General features: G+C 37.5%; 1 protein-coding gene and 1 long non-coding RNA gene across 3 annotated transcripts in view; both read right to left on the reverse strand.

Moving 5' to 3' along the window:
- Positions 1–5,684: 5,684 nt before the first annotated feature.
- Positions 5,685–8,036, reverse strand: LOC129350526 (uncharacterized). Its single transcript, XR_008603962.1, has 3 exons — positions 7,900–8,036; positions 7,123–7,281; positions 5,685–6,188 (listed from the first exon to the last, which is right to left on the reverse strand). It is a non-coding gene; the product is annotated as an uncharacterized LOC129350526 (long non-coding RNA).
- A 4,434-nt stretch (positions 8,037–12,470) lies between these two features.
- ttc3 (tetratricopeptide repeat domain 3) overlaps positions 12,471–20,397 on the reverse strand; it is a 42,336-nt gene continuing 34,409 nt past the window's right edge. The window contains exons 35-46 of one of the 2 annotated variants that reach the window (XM_023261873.3): positions 19,764–19,913; positions 19,329–19,468; positions 18,915–18,983; positions 18,734–18,833; positions 18,380–18,483; positions 17,597–17,681; positions 17,117–17,212; positions 15,854–16,062; positions 15,571–15,685; positions 14,503–14,628; positions 13,746–13,838; positions 12,471–12,700 (exon numbers count right to left, since the gene is read on the reverse strand). In XM_023261873.3, the coding sequence (XP_023117641.2) occupies positions 12,596–12,700; positions 13,746–13,838; positions 14,503–14,628; positions 15,571–15,685; positions 15,854–16,062; positions 17,117–17,212; positions 17,597–17,681; positions 18,380–18,483; positions 18,734–18,833; positions 18,915–18,983; positions 19,329–19,468; positions 19,764–19,913 (1,392 nt within the window). In that variant the 3' untranslated portion in view covers positions 12,471–12,595. The remainder of the gene's footprint in view (positions 12,701–13,745; positions 13,839–14,502; positions 14,629–15,570; positions 15,686–15,853; positions 16,063–17,116; positions 17,213–17,596; positions 17,682–18,379; positions 18,484–18,733; positions 18,834–18,914; positions 18,984–19,328; positions 19,469–19,763; positions 19,914–20,397) is intronic. The other variant, XM_023261875.3, reaches the window with a different exon arrangement.

The raw sequence follows: 20,397 nt of genomic DNA on the forward strand, positions 1-20,397 counted from the left end.
AACACAGTTAATGTATTAACTTATTTATGTGTGTATGTATGTATTTATTGATATATTTAGTACTGTTAACATATCAGAGTTCTGAGTGAATTTTTCTTAAGATAGGCAAAGGCCATTTACATATTTACATTTTTGATTACATATAGGGTATTAAATGTTGATTAAAAACTAAAAAGCATTTTAAAAAAACAACTTAGGCATTTATTGAGTCACTAAAATACTGTAGAGTACAGACCACATCAGCATGATTATAAGCATCCTCTGGTAAATGAACAACCAGATACTGATGTCTCTCACCATATGGACTTCAGGAGATGATTAGATGATGATAAACTGTGACCTACTGGTTGGGTTCTCTCTGTTCTCATGTTTCTTACATGTTTGTCCCCTGACAGCCAGGTCCTAATGTTTTTTGAGCAACACACCATACTATGACGTTTTTACAATGAGGGTTCTACTATGGAACCAGTTTGACATGTTCAGGTGTTCTTTGTGTGAAAACTCAGAGATTTCAGGTATCAGAAGGTGGTTTTCAACTTTCTTTGTTAACTTTCTGCTTCAACTTTAAACTAAATTTCCTTCACTAAGCCAGCCCTCTGGACTTCCAGTAAGCTGTGTTCCTATTGGCTGTCCAGGTGGCTGCTTGGTGTTATCAGGAACACCTGAGCAGCTTGGTGCTATCAGGAACACCTGAGCAGCTCAGTGTCTTCCTGCTTTATTTAGCTGCAGCCAAACATTTCCTCTGTCTCTCTTCACCAGTGAACTGGGTTTGGTTCCATTGCTTTAGTATGTTCTTTAGGCGTTGGCTTGCAGTTCCAGCAGTAAAATCGTCTTTAATGTGTTTCTTGGTGTGTTTTAGGGCTTTGTACTGGATAGTTGTCTTGGTAAATGTGGTTCTTTAGCCACAGTTAGCACATGGTGCTAATGTTTGCAGTGATTAGTGGATTTGGTACAGCTGAGTTGTGTCTTTATCTTGGCTGTAGTGAGTCTTTAGAGGTTTTTGGTCAGACACATTCTGTATTCTTGTTTGAGAACCAACGTTGGTTGTCCAGAAGGTAAGAGTTCCTGTCCTGATTCTCTGTTAGGCTGCAGGAGACTTTAGTGTTTGGGTTGTGTTAGTTTGGTTTTTGTACGGTTTCATTTGGACGACTATCTTGAGGCCCCTCCATGCGGTTTAGTGAGGTTTTCTGGAACAGTTCTACAAAGCAACCTGCAGCAGAAGAGACTTTGAGAGTTTTTAGGAAGTTCTGGAGACCAGACTTTAGAGCAGTAGAACATTTGTCAGCAGTTTGAGCAGGAGAAGGTGAGCTTCAGAGTAGAAATGAGACAGAAACCTTCTTGACCCGTGTGGTGAGGTCCTGTACCAAGAGTTTGAGCAGGTTGTGAAGAGTCTGTAATTCTTTAGTCTGAAAGCACAAGAAGAGTCGACTCATTAAAGGAGAAAACAGGAGATATTGTTGGTTCTTCTGTCGCTCTACAGTTTCCTTAGACTGAATATCAAGTTTATATTTTAAATGATTTTCCATGTGAGCCCAAGAAGACTTCAATAAACTCCCTCCATCCCCTGGACACAACATATTTTATTACCATGTTAAAACTTTTTCTTTTTTAAAAAAATGTTTTTGAGTTTTAATCATAGTTTTAGCATAGTTTTTCTCTTTGCTTGTTTAGTTTTGTCATCTGTGTGAAAGGTGCTAAACAAATAAAGTTGAATTGATAAACTGAATAATTGACTAACTCATGATTGTGACAACAGAAGTATTTTCATTGTGATTTAAGGGTTTATTTCATTTTTAAGGTTGGGGTTAAAATCTTGACAAAAAAAGATTAAAGAAATAAATTGCATTTAAAAAAGCAATTAAATCAAAGGAAAAAACATTTAATACAATAAAATTTTAACAAGAAAATTGAACATTAAATACAATTAAATTATATTAAAGAGACAAAATATTTAATTAAATAATTAAATGGAAGATAAAAAACATGTAATTATGAAATTAAATGTTTTTAAACAAAAATATTAAATATTAAAGATGAAATATTTTAGATCATTAAACATTTTTTTAAAAATACAAAACATTTAAGTAGATTATTAAACCTGTAAAAAGACAAAACATTTAATTAAAAAATTAAATGTTTAATTCGAAAATTAAATCTTAAAGACAGTAAAACTTTAAACAGGAATTAAACAGAAAATACAATGAAACATTTAAAAAGAAAATGAAACATTAAAAGGTGGTAAAACATTTAAAAAGAAAAACCTTAACAAAGATTTAATCAAAAAATTAAACATTGGAAAAGAAAAAGGAATTTTTCAAACAAGCCAATAAAACATTTGAAAAAACAACAATTAAACATTAAAGAGACAAAACATTTCAAAATCAAATCAGACATTAGAAAAGAATAAAAGGTGAGAAAAGAGCAAAACTAAACATTTAAGAAGAATCAAACTAAAGACAAAACATTTGAAAAGACACCAGTTAAACTTTAGAAGATCAAATTAAACAGAAGAGACAATAAAAGGATGAAAAAGAGAAAAAACAGATAAAAGTCTTCAAGCGTTTTCTAGTCTGAAATGAAAACATCAAGTTGTTTCTTCAAACATTTCCTCTTTCTATGTTCTTGGTTTGATTGTGGACAGATTTACTAAGAACTCATTTCAGAAAACTGCTTTCCAGATAAAGTCTACTAGTAGTTGAAGGCATCGATCAAACTAATGTTACCTTCTGATCTCCACAGACTTTACTGTTCAGTGAAGAGAATCAAAGTTTGTTGAGGATTTCTAAAAAACCCACAGGTGAAGGTCTGAGAAGAACTCAGATGGATGATCTAAATGTGAAATCAAGACTCATGGTCACAAGTTTTAAGGCTTCTGTTAACCAGAAAGTTCAAACTAACAGAGAAGTACTGAGAAACTTTTAAAACTTCAGTCCTCAGAGTGTCTGAAGGTTCAAACTAACAGAGAAGTACTCAGGAACTTAGAAAATTTCAGTCCTCAGACTGTCTGAAGGTTCAAACTAACAGAGAACTACTGTGGGACTTCGAAAATTTCAGCCCTCAGACTGTCTGAAGGTTCAAACTAACAGAGATCTACTGTGTGACTTAGAAAATTTCAGCCCTCAGACTGTCTGAAGGTTCAAACTAACAGAGATCTACTGTGGGACTTCGAAAATTTCAGCCCTCAGACTGTCTGAAGGTTCAAACTAACAGAGAACTACTCAGGAACTTAGAAAATTTCAGTCCTCAGAGTGTCTGAAGGTTCAATCTAACAGAGATCTACTGTGGGACTTAGAAAATTTCAGCCCTCAGACTGTGTGAAAGCTCAGGTCCTGAGGACTCGGGAGGTGTGGAGGCTTTGGAAAGTCTTGGAACTGAGGGTTCCACCCTCCAGCACAAAGGCTGAAGTCCAACCTCCTGAGAAAAACGGTCGTCGAGACTCAAGTTAAAAAAAAAAAACTCGAAAACGACAAAAAATAGATGATAAATGCGCAAAAAAAAGAAGAATTAGTATCTGAGCGAGTAGCTCAGGGGGATAAGAAGAGGACTACCAACTGGAAGGTCGCAGGTTCGAGACCCGCCACCGGCCTTTTTCTTTCTTTGTCTTTGTCACGATTTTCAAAAACTTTAAGAAGTGTCTGGTCTTGAACCAGCGACCTGCAGCTCCATAGGCAAATCCTTAACTCACTGAGCTACAGATCAGATGAAAAGAAATAAATTCGTCGTCCCTTTGGCATCGTAGTTCCTGAAGTGACCACATGGGCAGAGCCAAGGCGGAGTCTGGGTGGAGTCAGGGCGGAGAGTAGGCGGAGAGGTGGGTGGCGGCCTCCCCCCTCTACTCCCCCACCTCCCCCCACCACACACCACACCTTCCCCCGCCCGACGAGTTTTTCGAAAATCTGAGTCTCGACAGGTTTTCCTGAGTTTCTGGAGTTTCCACCAGGTCGGAGGCAGAACAAGTTGTCATGAAGAGGTGGTGAAGTCGGCCAGGATGGACTGACTTTTTACAGCAACTAGAAGGAAGACCACTAGAAGAGCAGGTCTTCAACCACCATCCATAAAATCCATGGAGTCGCTCCAGAGAAATGAAGGAAGGTCAACTTTTATCAACCTCCATCTAGATGTTCAACTTGATATCTACCTTCCTTCTATTTGACCTCATGTTTATTAGTTTTAGTGGAGAAAGTTATTTTTGTTGTCGATTAATCTCTTAAAAACCAAATAATAAATTGGATTAGTCAAGAGCTTTAAATTTCTTACTTTGTCATATTTTAAGTATGACAAAAAAAAAATAAAAATAAAGCGTCTTGAGACAATTTGACCTGTAATTGGTGTTATATAAATAAAATGGAATTTAAATTGTATGTATCTTGTAATGTTGGAGTAATTCAGCCATATATGTTAGAAAACACATTTTCTTTGTCCATTAATCTGTTGATTGTTTTCTCCACTAATTCATTTCTTGTTTTGGTTTATAAAATGTCAAACCCAAATATATTCAGTTTACTGTCATAAAAACCAAAAAGATTTACATTCATGATGCAGGAATCAGGCAGTTTTTCACTTTTTATCTTAGTTTAGTCAGAAATATAGTTGATAATGTGTGAATTATTGCAGCTTGTGAGCCGTAGAAGGTTTTAATCTTTGGGCCCGAGTGTCAAAAAACATTTAGAAACCAACATCAACAAAACACTCAAAATAGACTTAAACATCATTAAAGGGAAATCCAACTTTTGCATGACAATATCTAATGAAAGGACATTTATTTCCAACGTAAATGTGTGATATTCATCCTCTGGAGCTTTCTCTTCACATCGTCTTCCACCTGGACTGGTTCGGTTGGGAGCATGTGCAACAAACATTTGAAAAACTGCACTTTAACATCAATGAATGACACTGAAGTTTAATCTCTACATAAATGAGACTGAGTCTGGATGTGCTGCTCTGTCATTAACTCCTAAGTTTAGGGAAAGTTCAAACAAAAGAGGACAGTTCAGATAAGACTTGAGAATGAGCTTATTTTGAACAAACATCTCAGACTTTCTGAGCTTCAGCACCTCTAGCAAGATATTTTAACAACAAGTAACTCAAGAGATCCAGAAGTTGGAGAGAGTTAGCTTTAGCTGAGCCAAAGAACATGTGGGACGCTAACCTAGCAAACATTTCAGACTTTTCTCTGTGAATTCTGAGAAATAATTTACTATTTAATGACAGAGCTACACATCTTAACTCAGTCTCATTAAAACAGACTCTAATTCAGTGTCATCCATCCATATTAAAGTGCAGTTACCCAAAATGTTTGTTGCATGAGCTCCAACAAAACCTGTCCAGGTAGAAGGCCACTTTGACAAACAGGAAGTGGAAGATTCCAAGCAGATTTATAGAAGGGGGAACCGGACTGTACTAAGTGTGGTCCAGTATAGAGGGGTGCTTTGTGGGTTTTTAAGGCTGATAATGATTATTAGTGAGACATTTGGAGTAGATATTCATTTGCAGTAAATGAAAGTATTTAAAATCTTGAGTTAAACTTAGAAGAACACAAACTCTAACAGAAAACTTTGTTGATACGTTTTTGTTTTGTTTACAGATGTTAAGTTAAAGGAGTTTTATTCGTGACGTATAACCAATCAAATCACTCCAGAAGACAGAGCGACCACAGGTAGATAAAGGTTCAGAGCCAAAGTAGCACCATTTTTAAATGTATTTATTACCGTAAATCAGTAAAAAATAAAATACTGATAATCAGTAAATCAGTCAGTCCACAATTACTACAATTCTACAATGTATGTCTCTTTCCTTTGACTTGTTATTTGTACAATATACGATGTATATGATGGTGTTTTTTCATCCCAAAGGCTATACTGTGATGTTTTCTAAGAGACATACGATGCTACTCTGGTTGTTCTGGCTCTGGGCTGCTGCACTCCTCCTCTGTTGTTTTCTGGATTGTACTCAGCTTCATGTCTTCGTCCATCCGGCCTCCGTTGACTCGTCCCGCCTGCCGTCTCTGGAGCTGAAGCTGGATTGGAACAGACCAAAGTACAGTCCAATCACGATGCCAGCTGCCTCTCAAAAGGCTCCTTCATCTGGCAGGTGGCGCCACTTCTTCTGAGGGGAAGCTGAGCTGGTCCAGCAGAACTTTGGAGATGAGTTCCAGTGGTTGGTGGATGTGTGGGGAGATAGAGAGGGACCTTTGAATAGTTCACAAAGGAAAACAGGGAACCCATTGGTAGTTTTAGTTTAGGGTGCTACTGTGGTGTGTTTTTGGGTTTTAAGAGGTGAACAGGAAGAGTTTTTTTCGTATTGATTATTTTTTACTTTGTTCCTGGTTGGAATGCCCATCAATGTCAACATGAAGTTCACTTTTAGTTCTGTTGATTTATTTTACTAACACCCATTTGTTTTTAACCCCCTCACATGTTGTGTTGTTGTAAACTTACTCTTTCAAATAAATTCTCGTCTAACCCTCTGGAAACCAGCATTTGGACTGTTTTTGTGTTGCTCCTCACCTACTGACAGCTGTGGACTAAAGGCTATACTGTGACGTTTTTAGAGTGACATGCTATACTATGATGTTTGTTGGGCGACACGCTATACTATAGGCTATTTTAATTGACATATTACTGTGACCTTTTTTTTGTTTTAGTTTTTTTGTTTTTTTTTAGCAACATATAAGAATTCGAACAGTTTTAAAAGTTACTATACTTTTACTTGTGCAATGAAATTATTATTCTATGGCATTTTTTAGATGACATATTATACTCTGATGTTATCATGAATTACATACTATTTTGACAATATACTGCACAATGACATTTTTTGAACCACATATCATACATGACAATTTTGGGCAACATCCTATCATTTTGTGCTTTTTGAACCACATAATAATCTATGTTTTGTTTTTTTTTTCTTGCCAACATGCTGTACTATGAACTACAGGCCATATTATGTTATTCTTGAGTAAAGCTTACTATATTTTGACGTTTTCTGAACTCCATCCTATACTATGGCGTTATACACAGAGTGCTTTGGTTACATGTTGATTTATAATCTAGATTTTTTTCTGTTTTGTTTTTTGACAGGATTACCACAGACCTGAACATGAACACCGTTGACACCCACCTCAGGGAGACGCTGTCTAAGATCTCAAGGCTGCTTGGTCGTGGTCTTTCTGGCACGTACTCTTCCAAGATGAGCCGGGAAGTTTAACACTGATGGAATGACACCAGGTCTAAGCCGACAAACTTCCAATTCCTCCTCAACCCATAGTCTCTGGGAAACCTACATGGAGTAAGAAAAGTAGACAGAGAAGTAATTAAGTCTGTACACAACATATTAAAAAGAAATCATGCTAATAAATTAAGTACAAAGAACCGAATTCGCCAATATACTGGAGACCAGAGCTATTTTATTTGATTAGTATAACCTTGTTTAGTAACATTTCAATTATTTGAGAGCAGTCATAAAGAATTGCCTGTAATCCCAATCATAAAATGGGTTTGGAGGAAGAACATAGATGGTAATCTGGATATACATGATTTAGGCTTTATAACTACTATTGGTAGTATTGGTGGTAGTAATAGTAATGTGACTACTACTAGTAGTACATTAACTGCTGCTGATACTGGCACTGCTACTACAACTTGTAATACTATTACAAATGCTGATACTACTTCTACAACTCTAACAGCTGTTTATACTACTACTGCTGCTTGTACTTTTAGTATTACTACAACTGCTTGTACAACTATACTACAGCTACTATTAATCGTCTGGTATTTGCTTGTCAAGCTGCTAGCTCGCCTTAGTGTTTTGCTAGTGGCTAACTAGTTAGCTCTCATAAACTGGAAGCTCTCAACAAGATTTCATAATGAAAAAAGAGCCAAAAACTATTCTTACCTATGAAAAGTCATTCCAAGTTTCCTTGTCTCAATCGTACGACGTAGTGTGTAATTGTATGCAGCACAGTGAGCCGGTATACTTGTTGTTTCCGTTTTCACGCCGTCTACATCAACAGAATGCACTGAAACTTTGCCCCCACTAGCTTAGCCTCGCTGTAGCACGCAACTCAAAGGGGCGTGTCCTATCTACTCATTCATATCTATGAGAACAACGATGGCTGCACATAAGGACGTCTAACGTTGATTGGCTGCGTAAATACCATTATATACAGTCTATGGTAAATACGTATGTGAATCGCATCATTGGCTGCAGCAGCCAGTCACCGGTCACTCACTGACTCACATTGAAAAATAGCACAGAATGAATTGTTACGTGTTTATTTTATTTACAATTTAGGTTGGATTTTTTTTTTGTGCGCAGCGCAGATTTTCTGTGCGCGGAGACCGTGTCAGCAGTGCGCAACTGCGCACGCGCGCAGCTTAGAGGGAACAGTGAGGCCAGGCAGCATCAACCCTCTCGGGGACAGACGAGGACTCCTGGAGTTCCACCAGGACGGACAGCAGACACTAGGCAGACTGTAGATAAGCAGGGTTTTAGTTACAAAAACACTAACAAACATGCCAACTATGCGAGCTGCTCAGTCTCTGGAGACACTGGACAGGAGGAATGATCCGTACAGCCGCAGCGCCGGCCTTTAAAGCAGGAGATTACAAATGAGCTGCACCTGCACAGGTCATTCAACTCATCCCACGCAGCTGCAGTTCATCCTCTCATCAGCACTGTGGCAAAGAAACTCACTTGAAACACATGTGAACTTCATTTTTCTCCTGATTAGATCATTGCTTGTGTTGGATCTATTCTCAGATGTGTCTTGGATAAAAGCATCTGCTAAATAAAATTATAGACTGACATACCGTCTGTGTTTTTCACAAGTTAGGATAAGATAAGGTAAAACATTATTAATCCTGAAGGAAATTCTTTTGCAGACATTGCTCAGAAAACAAAATATCCAGTAGAAAAGCAATAAGCTACAAGAATGAGACATGACTGAAAATTAAACACGTCAGCTCCATCAATGTTGTAAAATAGAAAAGTTAGAAGTAATTCTGGCAATTTACTGTGGCAGTAAAGAAATGTCACACATGATAATGAAATATTGGACATGAAATTGGAATATTGCTCATGAAAAACTGAATGCCTTGAATCGGAGCGCCGTAAACCTTTTTGCTTTAAAAATATGGAGAAAAGCCGATAGCATCTTTAAAACCAAGAAACGTTTACCTCTTCGAGTTCAGCCACCTTCTCCTGCAGGTCCATCCTGGCTGTATATTCTTTTTCCCATCTAGAAACACACACAAAGCACAAGTTTTACATGGAGATGGATACAAAAATAAAACAAAAACTGAGCTGTTTGAAGCAAAGGAAACAATCAAGGTGATCACAGAACATTCAGACTATCAAACAGGCCCTCTGAGCCTCTAAACCTCATCACTGAATATGTTCTATCAAGAAAACATAAATCACCAACATGACACCATTCATCAGACAGAAACAGAGATAATGTAGGATTTTCCATCTGCAAAATGAACCAAATCTCAATCTAAAAATGTGATAATTCATCAAAATCACTTTATTCTGCTTCTAAACAGTTATCAAAAACAAAAAAAGATTCTGTAAAAAAATACTAGTGGGTAATGTGACTAAAAAAATTCAGTCTAATTAATTACAGACTTTGTAATTAATCGTGATTAATTGCATTTTTAGAAATGTATTAAATATCAATATTTGACACAATAAGCAAAGTTTTTTAATTCAAATAAATTTTGGTTGACAACTGAATGGATGAATAGACAAATATGTGAACTGTTTATGTTTCTATTTATCTGCATTTTTCATCTGTCTACATTCACAGATTACTGCAAAGTGCAATTCTAGTGACTATATTCAACATTTTAGGACTTTTTGGAAACTCAAGCATTTTTAATGTCTTGAACAGTGATCTATTATGGGATGGCTACACTGTTAGCCGGTACCAGGACTGTCGTAGCTAAATGTATGCATGCTCATTTGCATAAAGTAGTTTTATTTATGTTAATGATGCGCGGAGAGCGGAGGTCCAACGTATTGCGAAACTTTCATTAAATGCTTAAACTAGCTGTCACTGAACGGAAACTTCAGCAGCTTATTTCTCTCCTCAAATGCTTTCAGAAATACTTTTTGCTGAGCAGTTTTCATAATAAAAGGCAAAGTTTGCGGCCGAGCTGCCATGTTGGTCAGACTTGTCATTCTTTATCGTGGCCGGCAAACAGATTTCAGGTTCATTACCGCCACCTACTGGGCTGGAGTGTTCATCAGTGTTACCGATGTGCCAGAAATTAGGGAGCTGAGAAAGGTGCTATTTTTTTAACATGTTATTTTTTTCTGTAATTACTTAATCAGTCTTAATTTCCACGTTGAAGGCCCAGTCCTAAATAAAACACAACTGTGAAGCCATAATTGAGTCAACTGCACCCAACGGTCACATAACAAAAACTCGGCTGAACTGCAGGCATTGTTACAAAGCAAAGAGAAGACAAGTGTGGAAATAAATACAAAAATGTAAACAGTAAAATTTATGTAGCATCTAGTGTTTTGCAGTTTACATTTGAAGTTTTTTTTCAATTTTTGAAAAATAGAGAAATGCAACTTTTATTTTTTATGATTTATGGCATTATAATCATGTCTTATTGCACAGAACATCTCTCTTCTTCTAGTCATGGTTTTTCAGTTTCCATCGAGGTGCTGGACTTTAAAATGCAGTGAAAAATGAGCCACAGTGAGTAAAAAGGAGCAAAACTGTTCTGAGAACCTGTTCAGCCTCCTTCTCTTCCTCTGCAGCTTGAAGCCAAACCGTCCGTAGTAACCTGACTGACCTACACCATCACCGTTATCACTCAGCAGGTGTTACATAAGCAGAGACCATGTTGATGCATGTAGACCACGAACATCATGAACATCAGCGAGCTGCAACACTCCGTCTCTATGGAGAGGAGACGGAAATAAACAGAGCACAGACACAAGCTGCACTGCAGGGCTTCATCCTTTGTTATACTGTCATGTATTTCCTGTCTTACACTAACATGAATATACTCATTTAGTCCCATCAGATCAATCAGCCATTCCAGCGTTTCTACACAGAGGAAAACATCAACAACAACTGAAGGGACATTTGCTGCAACACTCAGTGTGAAGCCTAACGACTGTGATGCACAAATCCAAGCTACTGAATCTCCCCTGATACAATAATGAAGCTTCACCCCAGTCTCCTACATTTATAAGTGCACAACACTCCCTGTAAAGCAGTGTTTCTCAAATAGTGGGGCGCCCCCCCCTGGGGGGGCGCAGAGGCCTATCAGGGGGCCGCGGACTGGGAGGAAAAGGTCCTTCAACACGGAACTAGTTAGCTGAACTATTGTTTTAACGTCGGCCTGTTTTCCGCAGCGTACAACAATACTGAAATTGTGCTGGCCCCATAGACTGTATATGCCATAGATATAAATAATAATAATGATCTTTTATATATATATATATATATATATATATATATATATATATATATAGATATAGATATAGATATAGATATAGATATAGATATATATAGATATATATATAGATATATATATATATATATATATAGAGAGAGAGAGAGATATAGATATAGATATATATAGATATATATATAAAAAATATGTAATATATATATTATATATAATATATATATATATATATATATTTACGCACAAAGTTCTTGGGGGGGCACGGAAGTTTTTTGTCCTCCAAAGGGGGGCCCGACAGAAAAAATTTGAGAACCACTGCTGTAAAGTAACATGAGGCCAGAAATGACTGCTGCAGCCTGTAATGACTGAGTGGATGTAAACAAAAGTCAGAAACACTGAGGCTGATATATCGATCCAATAAATGAGGTCGGTATCCAACTTTTCATATTGAATTGGTGCACTTTTGTGTGCCACCAAAAGGTCAACATTTGCTCTCAATCAACCCTATATTTCATAAAATGATGTCTTCAAAGTCAGTGAGTAATTTGCTGTCACTCTGAGCTGCTGGTCTGTGTTCTCCAGGTGTTCTGTGGGTTTGGTTGGTCGTTTTGGTCTCAGTGTTACTTTCATAAGGACAAAAACGCTTCATCATCAGTCTTCCAGGATTAATCCATTATTTTTGGCAGCTGGAGGAGCAGACAAGCAGTGAACATCGCTGCATTGTCACAGCTTTGAACACACATTCCAGCTCATGGCCCTTTACTGCAGGTCTTCCTCTCTACTGACTGACTGAATAAAACCAACAAAAGGGCCTGAAAAACAATTTTGAAAAAACCGTCATAGGATGTCATCCAAAATGTGACAAAAAAGTCATAGTTTTAGTATATATGTACAAAACCCCATGTCCTATACTATATATGTACAAAACCTGATTTTCATACTCATGATATCTTAGCAAAATCATAGTCCAAAAAGAATGTTATTGTTAGGGTTATTGGGAGTTTTGTGTGACAAAAACAGAACAGAAACAAGTTCAAACACAGGACAGTTTTATTTCCTCGTAATATAAACTGGTGACTCCTTGCACAGGTCAACGTTTTCAAAGAAAGATAAAAGCTAAAAGCTAAAAGTAAAGATCAGAGAGGAGGGTTAAGACATCAGGGGCGTCTCCTGCCAGGCAGCACGGGGAAATCTTCAGGCAGCAAAGCATGATTTCTGCAGGTGGGACAGGTGCTCTGCTCTTTCAGCCACGACTTGATGCACTGAACACAAACAGAAACAACACGGTGCTTTAAAACTGGAGCTGTGTTGTTTCACTTCAGCAGCAGGTTAGAACTTAGACAACTTATTGTACATGTAGGATTCACTCTGCAGATCATCACGAATTAACTGTTTGTTAAAGGTTCTGTATGTATTATTCCTCAACTCTGACTGTTGTGTGAGGAAAAACTCGTTTGAACAATATCCCTGTACTGTACTATATACTGAGGAATGTTTGTTTTGGCCCCAGATGCTGGTGGTCTGTTGACATTCAGTGCTTCTAATAATACATGCAGCACAATTAACATTAAGTTTAACCCTCATGTCGTCCTGCAGGTCAAAACTAACCCGTTTTAAAGCTTGAAGATGTGGGGAAAAAATATATTTTCACAGTGAAACTTCTGATGTCCACATTTTCAACATTTTTGGGAAATCTTTGAACATTTTGTGGTGGAAAAAAAGAAATGTTAAAAATGTTTCTTAAGAACATTCACAAAAAATCAAACAAAATCCAGCGAAATTCACTGGATTTTGGTTGATTTTTATGTGAATGTTCTTAAAGAAAATATTAGAAGTTTTACTGATATACAGACCTGATCAAAATCTTAAGACCAGTTGAAAAATAGCTAGAATTTACCTTTTGCACATTTGGATCTTAATGAGGTTTTAAGTAGAGCTACAATATGCAAAAGCAAGAAGGGGGAGAGAGACAAAGTGCTCTTTTATCTCTATTTTTCAACTGGTCTTAAGATTTTGATCAGGTCTGTATATGGAATCACTTTAGATATTTTTACTCATTTTTTGGAAATTTTTTACTCATTTTTGAATATATTTATGAGAATTTTCTTCCTGAAGGTTTTGCAAATTTTCAGAAATTTCTGGAATTTTTTTGCAGAATTTTTTGTGTTTTTCAGACAAAGGAAACAATATTTTCTGGTGCCCGTAAATGAGGACAACAGGAGGGTTAAAACCTCATTTACAAAACATCCTTCTTGTTGTGGACACTGGATGGAAAACGTTCAGGAGCATTATGGGATTTCTGCTCACCTCTTTATGGAAGCTGTGTCTGCACTCCAGCACACAGGTCTCCTCTGGAATCATGTCCTCATGACAGATGATGCACGGATCTTCCATGTTCAGCTGCAGTCAGGACACACACACGACGTTATTATTGAATATAGTTAGCTGGTGAAACAGATCACCAAATGTAGATTAATCCACAGCTGCAAATGGGCCCCAACAATGCACTAAATATTTGACGTGTTAAAGGTTACCTGTTTAGCAGGTTGGGATTAGGAGACAACAGACTGAATACTTGATCGCAGTAGGAACCTTTGTTTTTAGCCTCCTGAAGATGGTAATGTTTGTTGGTTGGCCACAAAAACTTGGCCCAGATGTTCAGGATGGAGTGTAAAAACTGAGGTGATGATTTCATTTAAGACTAATTGCCTGTAAGACTCATTTCATATTTTAAGTTTAGTGCTTATGAGCAGATGGTAGAGTCATTAGTAAGAGTCAGTCCTTTTTATAAAAACATTTTTTTACTTTCCTTTCTTACTATTGTAACTGCCCTGTCCTCCCTTGGTAGAACATTAAAGTAAATTCTGCTAAATCGTAATGAAAATGGTTAATCTATTTGTCACGTTTTGTACACCGAAGTTAAATAATACGTGCTCTGAGCTTCCGTAGACGGATACAAACAGCAGTTAAATGATAAAGTAGATCTTTTTTCATAATATTTAGGATGCAACACTCTGCTGCTTCAAGCCTAACTTGGGCTGCTGGTGGATGATGCTGGACTCACTGCGTTGGGGTTCGGGGCTCTCTGGGATTCCAGTGGCTGCCAGACTGGGTTCACCAGTGGGGGGGTCGGACACTGAGCTGGACTCCCACGACCCAATATGTTGGATCTGGCAGAATTAAGCCGCTCCTGAAAGTAAAAAAAAAGGCACCACTATTATTTCTAAAGGACTGCGATCAGTTCAAACATTAAAGGTTCTTGTTGCAAAGACTTGAGAGGTCAAACACAAGACAGCGTTTATCTGAGTAATATACAAGTCTGTTCACAACACAACTATTAGTTTTAAATGTTATCTATCTATCTATCCATCCATCCATCCATCCATCCATCCATCCATGCCAAACTGAACTGTTTCTTTGTGTTTGTAGTGTTTTGGTGTTATTCTGTCTGCTCACTGTGTCTTTTAGCTCCTGGTATTTAAAATCCTTTTTTTTTAACTTCAGAAACAGACCAGAAGCCAAAAAGCATCAAGAGAAGGAGCTTAAAAATGGACGTCAACCAGAGAAACTAATTCTGACTGAATCCAACAACTTCACGTAGCAGTACAACAAGCTGCACAAACGTACAATTTATAGTTTGACTTAGTTAAAATACACGTTTCAAAGAAAACACATCAATAATGATGATGATCTATCCAACAAAGAGTTTCAGTCAGAAGATGGAAGTTTATCTTATAATCTCACCAACGGGGTCATCTTTATAGGAGAAGAAAATAATCGTGTTTTTTGATATCAAATCCATATTGTTGGTGTTTCTGAGTCCAACTGCTTCATTCCTGGATGAGTATTTTACTGCTGCTGATGTTCTGTTGATATTTAAGATTCAGTTTTAACTAAACTTTTTTAGCAGTGTGATTGGTGTTATTACCTATTTATTAACCATTTAATTTATTCATTAAATAATGAGATGTTATCTCTGACTTTGTTCCAGTTCAAGAGTATCATTATTTTGTATTTATGTATGGAAACGCACAATAAACAAAATCTGTAGTCCGTTTCACCTTGTGATCACTTCTCTAACATTTAGATGTGTAGAAACCCTTCTTTCATAATAAATAAATAGAAAGTTTACCTGGTGGTCCAGGATCAGCTGAGTGGCTCCTCCTACAACATCCTGTAACGTCATGTTGCTCAGATTTCCTCCGCTGGTTGAACGCAGCTCCTGAACAAACCTCATCAAGTCTGGCCTGAACACAAACAGGAATCATTTTAATCTCCAGATTCTCAGGGCTGTCGTGTTCCCTGACTTTATTTACTTCCAATCGTCGTCATCCACATGTGAATATCTAGTTGATGTGAGGCATCAGAACCTTTGAAGAGCCAGTGAAGTTATTCCAGTACTCCTGCAGTGTTACCTCGTGTAGTCAGGGAACATGGTGGCCAGGCTCTCCATGGCTTTCTCAAACACGGTGTTGTGAGGAGGCTCCATGGTTCTGGGTGGAGGTTTGCGTTGGGCAGTCGGGGCCTGAGCTGCAGGAGGAGCAGGTTTCTGGACGGGTGAGGGGGCGCTGTGGGAGGTCTGAGCCGAAGACTGGGGAGTAAACTCTTTGGCGGCCGCAGAGAGCTGCAACATTACAATTACATTACATCCAAGTAAACACCAGGGATGTCCTGATTAACATATAACAGTCATTTACTACTGGATATCTGCAGGTACTTTGTCCAATCTGATACCTAAATGTTGTTAAACGTGTATCTGAACACTAAAATAACAGCCCAAACATTAGCCCTAACTTTTATATATTCATTTTTCTGTCTAAAATCTGGAAAGACATTCAGTCCTTCTCTTGAAATTCTCGAGGAGTCAGAGAAAGTAAAAGCATTTCTTCTGAAAGGCTCCACAAATATCAATATCACAATTTTTTACTCCCTAAAATTAAGATTGACGCCCTCAAGAAATTCATCATCAGTTGAGCTCTAGTATTTAAGCATCATTTCAAGGAAACAGGGTTATTAGGATCGATCCCCGGGCGATTATAAAAGAAATTTTATGTCAGGCTCACCAATAGTTGATGCAGTTTCCTCGTTAATGTTCCCAGCCACCATTTGAAATTCAGAATTCATCACAATCACCAAGAATAAAGAAGTACCAATCTGTTATTACGTCAAAAACACAACTTTTCTGAGGCTGACAGTAGTTTAACCAGACAACAGGCAAGTTTTTGTTTGTCGTTGTAGAGCCCGATGAAAACATTTTAGCCAAAACCTTCAAAATACGCCCAGATTAGTCTGGATATGACATTCGGAAATGCTTGAGACTTAATTACAGCTGATGTTGCTGCTATATCTAGTTTCTAGGAGACAGATTCTACTGTTAGAAGACAAATATCTTCCTGCAAACTGTCTTTAATATTGACTTTCACTTCAGTTGTCATGTTTCGTTTACATATACTCATTTATGACCTTCAGATCATCAACTGTTTTAGTAAATTTAGTAAAAATGTCTCTCTTAGATATTTGGTCATGATAATTCCAACATTTATGATCTTCCAGTCTAGTAATAAACTGCTTCATCACAAATAAAATAAGGTTAAACCTACAGGAATTTAATGTTAAAAGGCAGCACATCCTCATATTTTTACTGTTACTACCAATCTAAGGTGTTGCTCTGGTCTTACTGGTGAAGCTGCAGGTTCAGGCTGGTTGTTAACTGGAAGCGTCTCATTGGTTCTTCTGCCGTTCTTCACTTGATCTATCTGCTGCTTGTAGAGTCGCTGTGAAACACCGGAAAACAAATCTTACTGTGGATGCTGAGGTTTGGAATCATTTAGTGAAAAACTTTGAATAAAGAAACCAAAGAGTGCAAATTAAAGGTAGTCAGACCATCACTGCAGTAGTTTGGATTTAAACCACGTTAAACCACTGGTGCTTCACTACAGGCTTTTTTTGCTTCATTTTATATAGTTTCCACACAAAAAACAACAAATATTCTCAGTTTAGCATCATAATGTGGAGAAACGTCCATTCAAACAGTAGCAGTTCTACGTGTTCTTCACAGTGTGTTAAAGATCTATTGATTAGGTTCCTGCATGAATCCTGAGCTGTCTAGTTTTTTATTTGGCATCAAAGTTCCAGGTTTAGGTAACAGATTCATTTACCTCAGCAGTGGAGATTTTCTTTTGTATCTCCTCAATATTGGCTCTACAGCTGTTCCTGGTTAAATCCAGATCCTGGTTTGGGTTTCTGCAAAGATGATGATGATGAAACGTTAAACCATCCGTAGTCACGTTCACAAATGATCTCTTTTTAGAACTGGTAGTTGTCGTAAATGGCACTAAAAGTTCCTAAATCAGAGGATCTTCTTTAAGGTTCTCTGTAACATTCAGAAATGGTGGATCATAATTCATAGACAAGCGTCCTGAAGGTCAACCAAAACACTGATATGACCGACATGAGATTGATCGTAGCTGATGAGCACCATGTTGGTAGATGAGGAAACTGAAGTTACACTGTTTCCATAGTTACACTATAAACTTATTTTAAATTACAGATCATATTTGATGGCAGAAATCTAAGATGAAGTGTGGAGATGTAGTAGGTCTGGCTTGAATTTCCCTCTGGATGAATAAAGTATCAATCTATAGATCTATCTATAGTCTATCTATCTATAGTCTATCTATCTATAGTCTATATATAGTGTATCTATCTATCTATCTATCCATCTATCCATCCATCCATCCATCCATCCATCCATAGTCTATCTATCTATAGTCTATCCATCTATCATCTGTCTGTCTGTCTGTCTGTCTATCTATCTATCCATAGTCTATCCATCTATCTATAGTCTATCTATCTATAGTCTATCTTTTCTAAGAGTTTTTCTTCTCTCAGCCAGTTCAGAACAACTTAATACTTTGTTATTTTTTAAATTTGACTCTCACCTGTGTTTTGCTTCATCCAGTTTGGTCAGTAAAGCCTTGGCGTCTGCCTGCTCTCTGTAGAGTCCGTACAAACCCTGATCATGGCTGCTCTCCATTACCAACAGCTGCAGGACAGAAACAAGCAGAGCTACAGGATGCCTTCACAAGTTTCAAGTCTGTCTGAAAACAACAATCGGCTACAACGCTACCAATCCCCCTGCTCATACTGGGCTAGAAGGAATCCTTTCTGAATAGGCTCAGAGATATTTACAATTAAAAGACCGGGTGTGGAGTCTTTCAGATCCTATCCTACTAAACCAGAATGACATAGTTAGATTAGAACTTGTCTAATTATGGTGCAGATGTAGGACCTACCTGAGCTGTGTGAGACCTCCTCTTGGCTGAAGACAACAAGGCTTTACAGCGTTTAATCTCATCCTCCAGGCTCAGCTTCTCAGCTTCTGACTGATTTCTGCTGGAACAATAAAAATGAAGTGAGGGAAACAATCCTGTGTGTTTATAGTTCATGTTTCATCTCTCACTTTTCACCACTTACCCCTGCTCTAAGAAATCATTCAACTTGGCGTCGTAGCTGGATTTCTTCTCTCGGATGCTCCGGGTGAGACTACACATGGAAAAAAAACACAAATACAACAAACAAATTTTGATAATTGGTGTCCAACAGGTGACGTCTGCTTTTATTTTATCTCTGCAGAGGCTCACTGGACTCAGTAACACCACAGACGGTTTACTAGCGGTACAACTCTTAACAAACTGATGTACAGAAGCTCGTGGAAGTGGAACGGATCAATAATGGATCAAGCTGATGTCAAAGGAACACGAAGAACTGTCAGAAAATGGATCCACATTAGGCATCGAGTCTGGGAGTTTCTGAGGTGCTTTCATGAGTTGTTTTAGTCCTGCGACCAATAAGTTTAAATAAGTAGATGCAGCTGATTCCTGCTCTTACCTCCCCTGTTTCTCCACCAGATCTTCAATCTCCAGCTTCAGGGCCTTCAGGACTTCCTGGTTGGCTTTCTTCTCCCTCTGGTCCTTCTTCACCTCCTCCTCCAATTTCTGCTGGAACAGAACCAGCTCTTTATTGGTCACCTTGATGGGAGAAAACAACCAGAGACACTTCAGTCATTCAGATCATGTACAGAAAGGAAGAACAACTTTATTTATATAGAAGAAACGATACTCAGGAAGAGCATTAAACAACAAAAGGTCGGTCAGGAAACAGAAAGAACAGCAGCATAAGTACAAGATTTACAAAATAAATCAATACATCAAACACTAATGGATGCAAATGGAATAATAAAACCAACAAAATTAAGAAAAAAAGAGGGTAAAACCATGAAAACGAGTAAAAAAAACAATAAATACGATTTTGTTGTGGACCTACTTGTATATTGACGGTGATCTTCCGTATGTCCTCCTCCAGTAAACTGATGTCTTCTCTGTTATTTAGGCTGACTTTGTCGCAGCCGTTGGACATTTTCTCAATCTGCATCTCCAGCGTTCTGTTGTTCTTCTCCAGTTTGTTGATGTCGCCCTGGAGAAAAGATCAGCAGCCTAAATGTTGAGCTTAACCCTTGTGTCGTCCTGCGGGTCAAAATTGACCCGTTTTAAAGTTTGAAAATGTGGAAAAAAAACATTTTCACAGTGAAACTTCTGATGTCCACATTTTCAACATTTTTTGGGAAATCTTTGAACATTTTTTGGTGGAAAAAAATGTTTAAGAAAATTCACATAAAAATCGACCAAAATCCAGCGAATTTCGCTGGATTTTGGTTGATTTTTTTGTGAATGTTTTTAAGAGAATATTAGAAGTTTTACTGATATATATGGAATCACTTTAGATATTTTTGGAAGATTTTTACTCATTATTTGAAAATATTTACTAGAATTTTCTTTCCAAATTTGAGGGATTTTTTTTAAAAAATAAAACTTTTAAGGGAAACTTTTAAGGAATTATTGGAATTTTGTTCCTGAAGGTTTTGCAAATTTTCAGAAATTTGGGAAATTTTTTTTTTCTG

Source organism: Amphiprion ocellaris, chromosome 14, assembly GCF_022539595.1.
Source record: "Amphiprion ocellaris isolate individual 3 ecotype Okinawa chromosome 14, ASM2253959v1, whole genome shotgun sequence".
Taxonomy (NCBI): Eukaryota; Metazoa; Chordata; class Actinopteri; family Pomacentridae; genus Amphiprion; species Amphiprion ocellaris.